Genomic DNA, 13,587 nt, shown 5'->3' on the forward strand with positions numbered 1-13,587 from the left:
AACCCTTATAGCCTGCTGACTAAGCCTTATTGTACTTGCTCTAATGGGCTCGGGCCGAACCTTCGCTACTTATATGACAGCAAGAGGTAGACACAAATTGCATGCTACCGAATGCAATTAATTTCATGGACATAATTCGGCAGGATATCAATTAGTAATTTCATGGAGTATTGCCTAGTTATGGCTTGATATGAAGTACTAGTATTCAATTAGTGCCTCGTTGTGGCTTGACAATCACTCTTCGTTCTTGGGGATAATCTCTAGGGATCGGCATCCGATTTTTTGTTTCCCATCGGCGGATGGAGAGTGGCCGCAGGATTTTCAACTGGACCGTGCGTGGATCTTTCCGTGATTCCAGTGAGCATAGGATATGCAATTAACTGCTTCCTCAAATCACGTCGCAAGAACTGTGAGCTCTTTTTGAAAAACCAATTACTCATACCAGTTGTGTGTTGTGCCATAAACTACTCTTGGTTGTGTATCATGAACTACTTATGCATTCAGAACTAACATTCGTGATTAGCTAGGGTTTAACTTATTGTGTTAAACTGCTATTTTGAAGTGGCGACCACCAGATTCAGGGCTTGAAGCACTACAACACAACTAGTCATACAACAACACATAGTTTGCAACGGTGCTCATATATGTATCTAAGATCCACCTCCCCACGTCCTTCCTTTATCCCGCCGCTCATTGGCGTCCCCATCCCAACTTCCCCGATCCCTACCCCTCCATTAGTCCACCTTAACCTAGATAGCAGAGTTGCGGCCAGATCGAAAGCGCCGCCACAAATCAAGTCGTGGAATAGACATCCATCTCCCTTCCTCCCCATCTCCCCCTCGCATCGCCCCTCTTTCTATCATATTTTTGTTGCTTCTTGGAGACCTTACGAGGAGGCGACCATGCGCTGAACGGTGCGGCGTCGCAGGTGTACAGGGCGGAGCATAGAAGACACGGCGGACCAAGGGATTCGTACGTACAACTTCTCCTTTTCCCGATTCAGATTTCTGTCTCCTTTCCCTATCCTTCACCCGTTCACAATGTTTCTACAGCTTTCTTGCCGCATCGCATACTGTTGGTCTGTGGTGACGGGTGAGATTCCGATGGGGATATTGGCTTGGTTCTGGGCGGACTCAGGATGGTGCTGATTACGGATCTTGTCCTAGCAATGGGGCGGCCAGGGCTATTGGGATTCGGCTTCGTGCTACCGCCAAGATGTTCCTCACAACGTTTGATGCCATCCATCTCACGGACATCCTCACAGGTGCATAATTTTCTGGATCGTTCTATTAGTGCTTTGCTGTTATGCACAGGTGAATACCAAGGGTGACGAAATTATGCAGTCAAGGCATCAATTCTCACCTCACTCATCCTCTGTTCCAAATGTAGAGTGGGTCTGTTTTTTCATCTCCACTGTGCTGACTAATTAATTAAGTGATTAGGAACCACAAAAAATGATTAGTATGGTTATTATTTGCCACTAAAAATCTGTGCATATTTGGGTTAATGACCTATTTTGTCGTGCAGTTTTCAGAACCCAGACATCTATTTCTGAAGTTTGAAAAGAAAAGTAAATGGATTTTACTTCAGCAGATTAGAAGAAATTTGTATGTGAAATTGTACTGGCTGCGCACTTTTATCTTAGATTTTTGGCCAGGTAAAGATATATGTTGGATGTAGAACTTCACGGCTCTATCTGAAGTTGTTGGGAGAACACAAAATCTAGGTGTGCAATCAGCGCTTATCGACGGTATGCCATTAGTGAGAATTGTTATCTAGACCATGTCAGTAATTAAAGTGCCTCATTCTTCCCAAACTGCACCATATGCGTGGCTTTTGAGCTTGGTGAGGATCATCTTGTTAGTTTATTGCATCATGTACCCTCATGTTGATGACAAACAACAGTTAATTTATGCAAATGCATGACCAAAAGAGTGATTAATTAGCACAAACTGTGTGTTGTAATTCTCATATTCTACATATTCGTGCTTATCCATGGCCAGCCTGATTTATTTTTTTGAGGGAGGGAGGGAGCCAGCCTGATTATATAGGTGCATTGCACCTCGTTCTTATTTTTTTCCTGCTCTCTCTGTTTAGAAAATACACAATGAGAAGTATTTGGGATGCTCATAAATGGCACCCAAAGGTCTATTTGTGTATTGTTCCTAGAAATACATGACTTGAATAGTTCCCCTTTCATTGATCTGTACTTGGGAACATACTGCTAGCGATGTTAATTTGAGTGATTACAGGTGCAGTTATGTTTCCTGCTGATTACCCGCAAGATTGACTAACAGTGTCAGTGAAACTCCATCTATATCTGGGTTGGATATGATGCTACTGAGGACGACACTTTGCAAAGAGGTAAATGCAAACCAATCACTAGTGCTTCATGACATTTTCATTGTGTCAATCTTGTTAAATAAAGGTATCTGACCTATGTTAATTGGATTGTTCATATCTTTAACATGGATACTTAATTGTTTTTCTGTATTTAGATCTGTGTGGTAATGACTTGGCATGTAGCTGGGATGGGCTTTTTCAGATGCACGGGATGGCACAAATTAACTTGCATGACTTAACTTTGGTATGCTACGTACTTAGGTTTTCGAAGAAATTCCAAGCAGCATGCGGATGTGAGCTTTAAGGTCTGATAAAAATAATTAACATTACGCATTTTCCTTCCATTTTACATGTGCATACATCATGAAGAGCCTACGAACTGAGCTTACTATTATTAAAATTGGCGTCTCTATTCAATTTAATCTATATGTAGATTATTGTTGCTTTGCATAGTTAATATATAGATATGTATTTTGACATTTCAGAATGGTGAGTAGTAGAGCAAGTAGGTCGTAGAATTTACTATCTCCTTTCCTACTGATTTTTGTTTTGTTTTGCCACACAAGTTCTAAACTTGGAACTTTATTTTTTCAGGTCCAAAAAAAGGATTGCTACATTCAGGTTCTACATTAGAAGGCAGAAGATTAGAAGGAATATTTATGTTAGGATTAGTTAGAATATGATATCCTGATGCAAGATTGTAAGATGTGTACTGATCTTAAGATAATTTTCATGTATGGATATGGTGATTTCAATATTAAATACAATTGTTTATGCAGTGCGTTCATAATGTGCAATTCCGTGTGTTTATATCATATATAAAATCCTCTTAATACATTTGAGGCGATTAACCCACCCAATCCAGAAATTAATATTTATTTTGAAATTAAATTATTCAGTTCACATATATTATGTACCAACGGATACAATGGTTGCTTGATATCTGTTGCCACTTTGCAACGACTTTACCCATAGGTTACCAACACACATATATGTGTTGCATTATATCCTAGCAACCCCCAAAATCGCAACGCATACTTAATCCGTTGGTATGGGAGCTAGCAACGCCTTATATGGGTAATTAGATACGGATCCATGCGTTGCTGTAGGGGAGTTCGTGTTGTAGTGAAGGATCCGGCCAGACATTATAAACTAAACGACATTATAATAGTTTTATTTGACGCCCAGACATTATAAACTGAACGACGTTATAATAGTTTTATTTGTTAGTTTATTCGCTGTTATGGTGCCTCTTTGCTCTTTGCTCATGCGGGATAATATCACCACTTGGGAGAAGTAGTAACTAGAACTACGTCCTGTTGATAACCAAACAGCCAAAATGTGTAATTGAGACGCAAATTGCAGTTTACTTGCCAACCAAATAAGACGCACAAATACGCTGGAATTTTTTTTATTGGCAACCAAACAAACTACCATTCAGGTATATGGGTATGGCCTAGTTAAATATGGCTCTGAAAAGAAGATCTCGCCCGATGCGGCAAAGAGCTACGGCCAGCCAATCAGGCCCTCTGTGTTTCCGGAAAACTCGCATGTATTACGGTGTGGTACACTGGTACTACATCTGCAAGTCCCCGATCCTTAATTTATTATTCCACAAATTCGAGAAAGACTGTCTTAATGAAATACCATGGTGGTTCCTCCCACCATTGGTCTCATTTTTTTTATTCCACAAATTCCTCCAAAGAAGGCTCACTGAAATGCAAAATCTAAGACTACTAACAAAATAAGAAGAAAAAAAGGTTGAAGAATTTTGAGCTTGGAGAAGAAAACCAAGTGGGAGGCAAAGCAAAGATTAGTGACGCCCGTGGACGCCACCATGCCGGCTGCAAAGAACAGTCGTCAGTTTCACATAGTTCGACAGTTTGTTTACTTGGCAATACTAACTGCACTAGAAATAAACTGCATAGCCTTGCGCTGTTGCAATGAAATCATTATTATTATGTAACTAGTACAACAAACCAATGCTTCGAAACAAACAAGCGGTAGCAGTACAAACATCACAACAATCAGCACCGATACTGTACGTGGATCGTGAACTGAGATGGAACTCAAGGTACAGACTGGCTACAATAACTTAACGCCTAATGCCCACATCAACTCTGCACTCCATCACTGCAGGGAAACCGAGGGCCAGGAGACTCCAGGAGCATGACTATCTTCCATGGATATTGCACTCAGCACCATGGTTTGGGGGCACTCGTCTTCGGAAGTCTGCACCAACGAGCACCCGTCTACCGATAGCATCGGCTCGTCTTGATTTAGCAGTCTCTAAATAAAGTGGAGAGCAGCAGGTCTTGCACAAATATCGCTCTGACTCTGGCTTGCTTCCGCTTTTGCTCCCGTTCTTCCCTCGTGAGGGATGAGTCAATACTGCCAAGGAAAAAGAACATGATGACTTAATTGTGTAGTCGTAAAGAACTAGAACTTCAAAGTAGTCGCTCATCAACTTAAGTGTTGTCCTAAAGGTGCATGAAGGTGAAGCAAAGCAAAAGCTTGTTGGTACATGCTCAAGTCAAACCAACATGCTACTTGGCGTACTAATTGGGTGCAAGGCTGTTGTCACTCGTCAGCAGAAAGCATTCTTTAATCTAGAACTAATGATTTCAATTTTTCATTGACAAAAACAGAATTCTCCGTGGTCTGGATATATTATATAAAATTACTGAAAATAAACATCACCACGATGCATTAGAGGAATATAGTTGGCATAAAGGCAGTTCCTCTGATGACTAGATCACTATAGGAGAGAAGGTGCTCACTACTTCAGTGTAGTCCTAAAGGTGCATCAAAGTGAAGCAAAGCAAAAGATTGCTGCTGCATGCTCATTCTCAGGCCAAAGTCAAACCAAGATACTGGTGGACCTACTAATTCAGTGCAAAGATATCATCAACAGAAAATATTAGTATGTGCTTCAAATTTCCATGGTAAAAACAGATTTCCCCATGACCTCAATGGATTACAGGATTAGCTAACTAGCTAACTGGTACTTTCTTTTCTCAAACATAAAACTGCACTCACACTAAATATCACCACAACGCATTTGAAGGACAGTGGTCGCAGGTCAATGACTCAGTTCCCCCAATGATCTGTGATGACTACATCACTTGATAAATAAATCTAGGATAGTAAGCTTTTGGCATTTTGTCACGGAAGAAGATGAATGCTCTACCTTTACAATCTTGAATGTATCTAGTGTGATTGGTGTTCCTATCTACCATGAGTTAGTATATACCTTGACTGCCACGACGGAGCAGGTTTCTCTTTTAGCACTGATACATCAGCGGGAATATGCAATTTTGATGCTTCCTCTGCATCTGATGTTGGGAAGCTGAGGCCAAATGAAGACAGCAGAGGGTCAGCTGAAATATTTGTGGCATTGTTGGTGCTTGACCTATGCCCACCACCTCCTAGAAGCACCTGCAAATGGGCTTCACGTAGATCTCGGCTCAGCAGAGAGAGGGACTGGCTGCCTGGAACACTGAATCTGCGCAATCTCCGGCGATTCTGCATATAGTCTAAAATTAAAGAAGCCAATAAGAGAAAAGGGTGAGTAGGAGGATGGGAGTTACCTTGAATAAGTACCCATGTTGCATGGTAATATGATTAAGCATATCTTTAGAAACCTTATCAGAGCAGATAGGGCAAGGCTGAAATGAGGGAGACAAACGATAAGAGCAGGAAACCAACCTGTGATTTACTGATTTAGAATGATAAACCACAACAGCAAAAACATCCAAAAAATTCATCACCTCTACTTTCAGACATGCACAAACCAATAAAGAGCAGGTGAATCAAAAAAAAAATCTGAGGGAAGGTCAATCTAATTGAGGTCAAAACCAAGACTTGATCCATATGATGTACTTTTAAATCTACATAAAAAGCACATCCCCATTTACTTGATTCTGACAAAATAGAGAGGATAAGTGAGTTCTCTTCAATTTATATATGTTACTAATATATAAGTATTCTTCTTCGCTACTCCCAATAGATATATTGGTCTCTACGACGTGCGTTGATGGAGTGTTGCCGACAAGAAAAGTGACTGCACTGTACAGGAAAGAAGATCATGGTTCTCTTGGTTCCATTAAGTTTTGACTAAAAAGGGATTTTGGTATGAAATTGAAGTTTTTTTTTTCACGAAACTGATAGTTGTTACTCCTACCTGTGTTCGGCTATAAAAAAACTTACCACCCGGAGCAAACTAAACTACCCCTCCTCCTAATTCCTAGAATTTCCAATTCTCCTTAGTTACACATTACCAGCTCAAGCTTGTTCTTTTGGCAAGTAAGGAAAGCATGAGTTTACAGCACTAACAAATGCCAAAATTTCCCCTTTTCTATATCCCTGGAATTCATTATCAACTTGTATTTTTCTACTCCAAGAACACTGATCAGGGCCCAAAATCCCACCCTTGTGAACATTCAAACAGATGGGGTAGACTAGAGCATTATGCAACCTATGATATACATTATTCTAGTAAAGCAACTATATTTCTACTTCCAAATCCCTAGAGGCAAGAGATAAAATAGAAAGGGAAGAGTACTCATTCAGTACTTGAGGTCAACACCCCCTCTCAACCTCTGATCATCATCATCATCATCATAAATTTAATTAAGGTGAAAGAATGTTTGGTCTACATCCAGTACATTTAAAGCTGCATAGAACCAAATCATCATTTACTTGACTCTGATAAAAGAAGGATGAGGAGTTGAGTTCCCCTCAATATATTTCTGCTACCAATATAAAAGTTTTCTTCTACGCTGCTCCTATCCGATAATGGTCTCTAAGACATGCATTGATGGAGAAGAAAAGTGACGGCACTAGACAAAGAAGTGTGTACCATGGTTGGCTTCCCATCACTCTAGGTGATAGCCGCTCATGCTGGTTTTGAGTAGAAACAGATGGTTGACATATGAAATAGTAGTTTGTTTGGTGAAACTGATAACTGGGAGTACTTGCGTTGAGCGGTAGGGAAAACTCATCACTGAATTCTTTCTTGGGATGAATCAAACTAAACTATACCTCCTCCTAATTCCCATGATTCAATTGAGAAGCAAGCGCTGCCTGGGTGGCTAGAGTTCACGGGGGCGACTTATCCAGGCATTCAGGTCAACCCCCCTCCCAACAAGATCTTAATCTACAGGCCACTCAAGTACTAGAAGGCGGCTCCATAATACAAATTGAGGTAAGAGGGCGCAGAGGGCGGGCAGAGCACTGACCGCGGCGTGTGGCTCGAAGGGGTGCTCCTCCTCGAGGTGCGCGCAGAGGGAGGCGACGTCGTGGTCCTCGTAGCAGTAGGGACACGCGAACTCGGGCGTGGCCGCCGGCGGCTCGTCGTCCATGTCCAGCTCGTCCATCCCCGCCCCCCGATCTGCGCCCCACCCGCCCGAAACCAGCCATCAGATCACGAAAAAGCCGCAGGCAAGAAACGAAGAGAACCACAGGACAGAGGAAGAATCGAATCGATCCCGGGAGCGCGTACGTACCGGCGTGGCCGAGCTGCGCGGCGTAGAAGCGCTTGGCGGCGGCGAGGCGCGAGATCCAGTGGTCCGAGTCCATGCCGGCCAACTCCGCGCGCGGCTAGGTAGGTAGATAGGTAGATAAGGGTGCCGCCGCTCCTCCTCCTGCGGCGGTGGTGGAGTTGACTCTCCCCGCCTCGACTCCGCACGACCAGGGTGGTGGCGCGCGCGCGCGGCGAGTCGGATTGGGCCGTGGAGGAGGGAGGAGGAAGCAAGGCGAGAGCTTCCCTCTCGCTGTCTTATCTGCAGGTGGGGGACGGACGGACGGAGGGATGGAGGTACCGCGGCGCTTTAATTATTCGCCACCGGGGTTGGGGTTGGGGTCGCCGTCCTTGTCTCACCGCCGCGTCATCGTCGTTTACCTTTCTCCCTGTCCGATCGCCTCACCGGCCGTTAAAAATATGTTCTTGGCGCGGGCTGACGCGCGGCACGAGCCGAGTCGGAGTGGCGCGCGTGGGCTTGTCTGCCTGCGTATGGAAACCGTCGGCGGCGCCGAGCCCGAAAACCGGCCGGATTTGGGTGGAGCCAGAGCTCGTGGGGAGGGGGGCCGCGCGCCGCGAAACGCTGCGTTCGGATCACCACACGTACCACCCGTGACGTTGCGCGGCCGAGGGGCGGTGAACTTGGCCGCGGAAATACGGGCGGCGCGGGCCGCGTGGGCGACGACCCGACTTGGTCGCCATCCTCGGGCCATAGGTTTGGTTTGTGAGACCCAGACTGTTCGCAACTCAAGTCGTGGATGGTCATTTTCACTGCAAAAAATAAAAAGGACAGTGCTGATAATCCTCCGGAGGATTATTACCCCGCAACCTCCGACTCCAGAAGTCGCCACGTGTCCCATCACCCCATGTGTAGCTCCCTGGTCCCCGCACAAAAAAAAAAACAAGAGAAAAATCCTCCGCTGGTATCTCCCGTCGCGGCGCCCTGAGGCTGACCTCCTCAGTTGTCGCCGGCGTTGGAGAAGTCGCCGACGGTGACGCCCCTTGCAGCAGTCGCCGGCGTCGGAGAAGTCGCCCGCGGCAGCGCCCCTTGCAGTAGTCACCGGCCTCGCAGCTCGGGCGGGGGGCCTTTGCAGCTCCCAGAGACACTGCTTGCAGCTCGAACGGAAGCCATTTGCAGCTCCCGGCGACACCCCTTGAAGCTCATGCGGCGGTCCTTCGCAGCTCCCGTCCACGGCCCTTTGCGGCTCGAACGGAAGCCCTTTGCGGCTCCGGCGACACCCTTGAAGCTCGTGCGGCGTCCCTTCGCAGCTCCCATCGTGGCCCTTTGTAGCTCCCAATGCGGCCCTTTGCGGCTCGTGCGGCGGCCCTTTGCAAGACCGCCGGAAAAGCTTGCAGCTCCGGCCGCCCATGGCAGCAGAGCCGGCCAAGCGTGGAGCAGCGCCGCCCGCCCATTGAAGCAGCTCCGGCAGCCCATGGAAGCAGCGTCAGCCGCCCATGGAAGCAACCGCCGCCCGCCCAAGGGAGCAGGTCCGGCCGCCCATCGGAGCAGTGTCGGCCGGCCATGAAAGCATCACGCCAGAACTATGGCAGCAACGCCGCCGTGCCATAGAATTTGAGTCAGTAAACCAAAGATCATGCAGAACAAATTTGTACACACCAATTATTCACTGATCAAACCCTGAATCAATTTGTGCACAAATATTCATCATCATCGGCACAAATTAACCGGATGGGATTGATTACTCACATAAGTTAACTGAATCTTAAACAAAAGCAAATCACAAACACTAATAACGCTAGATCTAGAACTAGGAACAGACGAACCCTAATAACGCAAGATCTAACACAAAAGGATTAAACTAGGAACAGACGAATCCTAATAACGCAAGATCTAACACAAAAGGATTGAAATAGGATAAGAACAAGTGAACAAAGAGTTACCTCCGGCTCGTCGTCGACGATGCTGGTGTCGTAGGGGTTCTCCGGCGCGACGTACGGCACTAGTGCGTACGGATCCCAAGCGACGGGGGCCTGGACGGGGGCGGCAGCCAATGCGCCGGTGGCTGATGCATCGTCGGCTGATGCGTCGGCGGCTGATGCGTCGGCGGCTACGTTGGAAGCAGCGACGGTGGCCTGGATGGCGGCGGCTGATGCACCGACAATGGGCATCTCATTCTTCTCCATCGCCGGCGGTTTTCTTCGGGGTTTTTTCTTCGGTTGTGGAGAAGTTGATGGGACAGGAGAGGCGGTTGAAGTGAAAATGAGAGAGTGGGTGAGCGTCGAGGGAGAGAAAGAGGGGCTCTATAAAGACGAAGGTGGCGTGTACCATAACACGCGTCCGCTATGCACGGCTGCAGCGTGCACCGCGACACGAGTCTAACCCTGGGACGTTTGGTCTACTCAGTTATAACCTCGGGCCATGTACATAAATTTTTATCTATACTCAGTTTTTCCCTCGAGTACTTAGACTAGCAAGTGCAATATACTCATTTTGCCCTCAAGTAGCTGGTCAACAGAGAGTCAATAAATGAGATTAACATAGCTAATTGAGTCATTTCATGCGCAAAAAAATCCAAAAAAAATAAAAACACAGTGGTACCTACTCATGGAGTCTTCATACGCAACCTGCCCCCTAGGAAATCTTAACAAACATAGATAAATCAAGTTTTATCACAAATTACCACTTCTCAGAATCACTAGTAGCTATGAAGATGCATGGTTTTCCACTCAAACCCCTTTGCAAAACATCTTCCCCAAAACATAGTTTATCTAAATGAGGCCATAATTGTCATACTCATGTATATTTGAATTGCAAATAATTTGATGTAGCACAATATGAATTATATTGTACAAAACACGCATTTTTCATTTTCTAATTCTTTTGTTTGAATCCCTTAGTCTATTTACTATTTACGTGCCCTTGGTTTCTTAGTACTACTCAGTTTTTGATGGGATTCATAGCATAGAAAACAAAAAATTTCTTACCGCAAGAACGAAAACACAAGCCAAGATCTAATCTAGTAGACGGTAGCAACGAGAAGATCATGAGACTAACCTCGAAGATTTCCAAAGCCTACGAGATTAGATCTCGTTGTTGCTGTAGTCGATCACTTGCCGCTTGCAAAAGCGCGTAGAAGATCTTGACCGCTTGCAAAAGCGCGTAGAAGATCTTGATAGTGCCACAATCGGGCAGCACCTCCGTACTCGGTCACACGTACGGTGTTGCTGAAGACGATGTCCTCCTCCCCGTTCCAGCGGGCAGCGGAAGTAGTAGATCCTCCTCGGAATCCCGGCAGCACGACGACGTGGTGGCGGTGGTGGTGGAGAACTCCGGCAAGGCTTCGCCTATGCACTGCGGGAGTAGTATGTGGAGGAGGGGCGCTAGGGTTTGGGGAGAGAGAGGGGGTAGGGCGCCGGCCATGGGGCCCTAGGTGGTGCGGCCAAGAGTGGGCAGCCCCCTCCCTCTCCTCCTCATTATATAGGTGGAAATCCCCAAGTGTTGGTATCCAAGTCTTCGAATAAGACCCGAAACCAAAACCTTCCATAGGGACAAAACCTACCCAAAGGGGGAATCCTACTCAAGGTGGGACTCCCACCCCTTCCTTGGGAGGGGGGTTGGCCGGCCACCATTGGGGAGTCCACTGATGCGTGTAGTTGACACGTCCGTTGGGAACCCCAAGAGGAAGGTGTGATGCGCACAGTAGCAAGTTTCCCTCAGTAAGAAACCAAGGTTTAATCGAACCAGTAGGAGTCAAGAAGCACGTTGAAGGTTGATGGTGGCGGAGTGTAGTGCGGCGCAACACCAGGGATTCCGGCGCCAACGTGGAACCTGCACAACACAATCACAGAACTTTGCCCCAACGTAACAGTGAGGTTGTCAATCTCACCGGCTTGCTGTAAACAAAGGATTAGATGTATAGTGTGGATGATGATGTTTGTTTGCGAAGAACAGTAAAGAACAATTGCAGTAGATTGTATTTCAGATGTAAAGAATGGGACCGGGGTCCACAGTTCACTAGTGGTGTCTCTCCCATGAGATAGCAGATGTTGGGTGAACAAATTACAGTTGGGCAATTGACAAATAAAGAAGGCATAACAATGCACATACATATATCATGATGAGTACTATGAGATTTAATCAGGGCATTACGATAAAGTACATAGACCGCTATCCAGCATGCATCTATGCCTAAAAAGTCCACCTTCAGGTTATCATCCGAACCCCCTCTAGTATTAAGTTGTAAACAACAGACAATTGCATTAAGTATGGTGCGTAATGTAATCAACACAAATATCCTTAGACAAAGCATCGATGTTTTATCCCTAGTGGCAACAGCACATCCACAACCTTAGAACTTTCATCATTGTCCTGCATTTAATGGAGGCATGAACCCACTATCGAGCATAAATACTCCCTCTTGGAGTCACAAGTATCAACTTGGCCAGAGCCTCTACTAGCAACGGAGAGCATGCAAGAACATAAATAACATATATGATAGATTGATAATCAACTTGACATAGTATTCAATATTCATCGGATCCCAACAAACACAACATGTAGGATTACAAATAGATGATCTTGATCATGATAGGCAGCTCACAAGATCTAACATGATAGCACAATGAGGAGAAGACGACCATCTAGCTACTGCTATGGACCCATGGTCCAGGGGTGAACTACTCACACATCGATCCGGAGGCGATCATGGCGATGAAGCGACCTCCGGGAGATGATTCCCCTCTCCAGCAGGGTGTCGGAGGCGATCTCCTGAATCCCCCGAGATGGGATTGGCGGCGGCAGCGTCTCTGGAAGGTTTTCCGTATCGTGGCTCTCGGTACTGGGGGTTTCGCGACGAAGGCTTTAAGTAGGCGGAAGGGCAGGTCAGAGGGCGTCACGAGGGACCCACACGCTAGGGCCGCGCGGCCAGGACCTGGGCCGCGCCGCCCTAGTGTGGCGTCGCCTCGTGGCCCCACTTCGTATCTCCCTCGGTCTTCTGGAAGCTTCGTGGAAAAATAAGCCCCTGGGCGTTGATTTCGTCCAATTCCGAGAATATTTCCTTACTAGGATTTCCGAAACCAAAAACAGCAGAAAACAGCAATTGGCTCTTCGGCATCTCGTCAATAGGTTAGTGCCGGAAAATGCATAAATATGACATATAATGTGTATAAAACATGTGAGTATCATCATAAAAGTAGCATGGAACATAAGAAATTATAGATACGTTTGGGACGTATCAAGCATCCCCAAGCTTAGTTCCTACTCGCCCTCGAGTAGGTAAACGATAACAAAGATAATTTCTGAAGTGACATGCTATCATAATCTTGATCATACTATTGTAAAGCATATGAGATGAATGCAGCGATTCGAAGCAATGATGAAGATAATGAGTAAACAAATGAATCATATAGCAAAGACTTTTCATGAATAATACTTTCAAGACAAGCATCAATAAGACTTGCATAAGAGTTACTCGTAAAGCAATAAATTCAAAGTAAAGGCGTTGAAGCAACACAAAGGAAGATATAAGTTTCAGCAGTTGCTTTCAACTTCAACATATATATCTCATGGATAATTGTCAACATAAAGCAATATAACAAGTGCAATAAGTAAACATGTAACAATCAATGCACACAGTTGATACAAGTGTTTGCTTCTGGGATAGAAAGAATAGGCAAACTGACTCAACAATAAAGTAAAAGATAGGCCCTTCGCAGAGGGAAGCATTTATTACTATATTTGTGCTAGGGCTTTTCATTTTGAA

At 45.5% G+C, this 13,587-nt stretch overlaps 1 protein-coding gene and 1 long non-coding RNA gene across 3 annotated transcripts; one reads left to right on the plus strand and one right to left on the minus strand.

Annotated features, from left to right (window-relative positions):
• The first annotated feature begins 624 nt into the window (after nucleotides 1–624).
• Nucleotides 625–3,067, plus strand: LOC127327553 (uncharacterized). 2 transcript variants are annotated; one of them, XR_011751190.1, is made up of 3 exons: nucleotides 625–972; nucleotides 1,053–1,750; nucleotides 2,253–3,067. It is a non-coding gene; the product is annotated as an uncharacterized lncRNA (long non-coding RNA). The 2 variants fall into 2 exon arrangements; XR_007868607.1 differs by lacking the exon at nucleotides 2,253–3,067 and having other exon boundaries at nucleotides 1,053–1,264; nucleotides 1,528–1,750.
• A 1,192-nt stretch (nucleotides 3,068–4,259) lies between these two features.
• LOC127327554 (protein DEHYDRATION-INDUCED 19) lies at nucleotides 4,260–8,163 on the minus strand. Its single transcript, XM_051354333.2, has 5 exons — nucleotides 7,851–8,163; nucleotides 7,584–7,735; nucleotides 5,934–6,011; nucleotides 5,597–5,868; nucleotides 4,260–4,734 (listed from the first exon to the last, which is right to left on the minus strand). Exons 1-5 carry the CDS (start codon nucleotides 7,921–7,923, stop codon nucleotides 4,623–4,625), a joined length of 687 nt encoding a protein of 228 aa, XP_051210293.1. The 5' UTR covers nucleotides 7,924–8,163; the 3' UTR covers nucleotides 4,260–4,622.
• Between the last annotated feature and the right edge of the window lie 5,424 nt (nucleotides 8,164–13,587).

Source organism: Lolium perenne, chromosome 1 (genome assembly GCF_019359855.2).
Source record: "Lolium perenne isolate Kyuss_39 chromosome 1, Kyuss_2.0, whole genome shotgun sequence".
Taxonomy (NCBI): domain Eukaryota; kingdom Viridiplantae; phylum Streptophyta; class Magnoliopsida; order Poales; family Poaceae; genus Lolium; species Lolium perenne.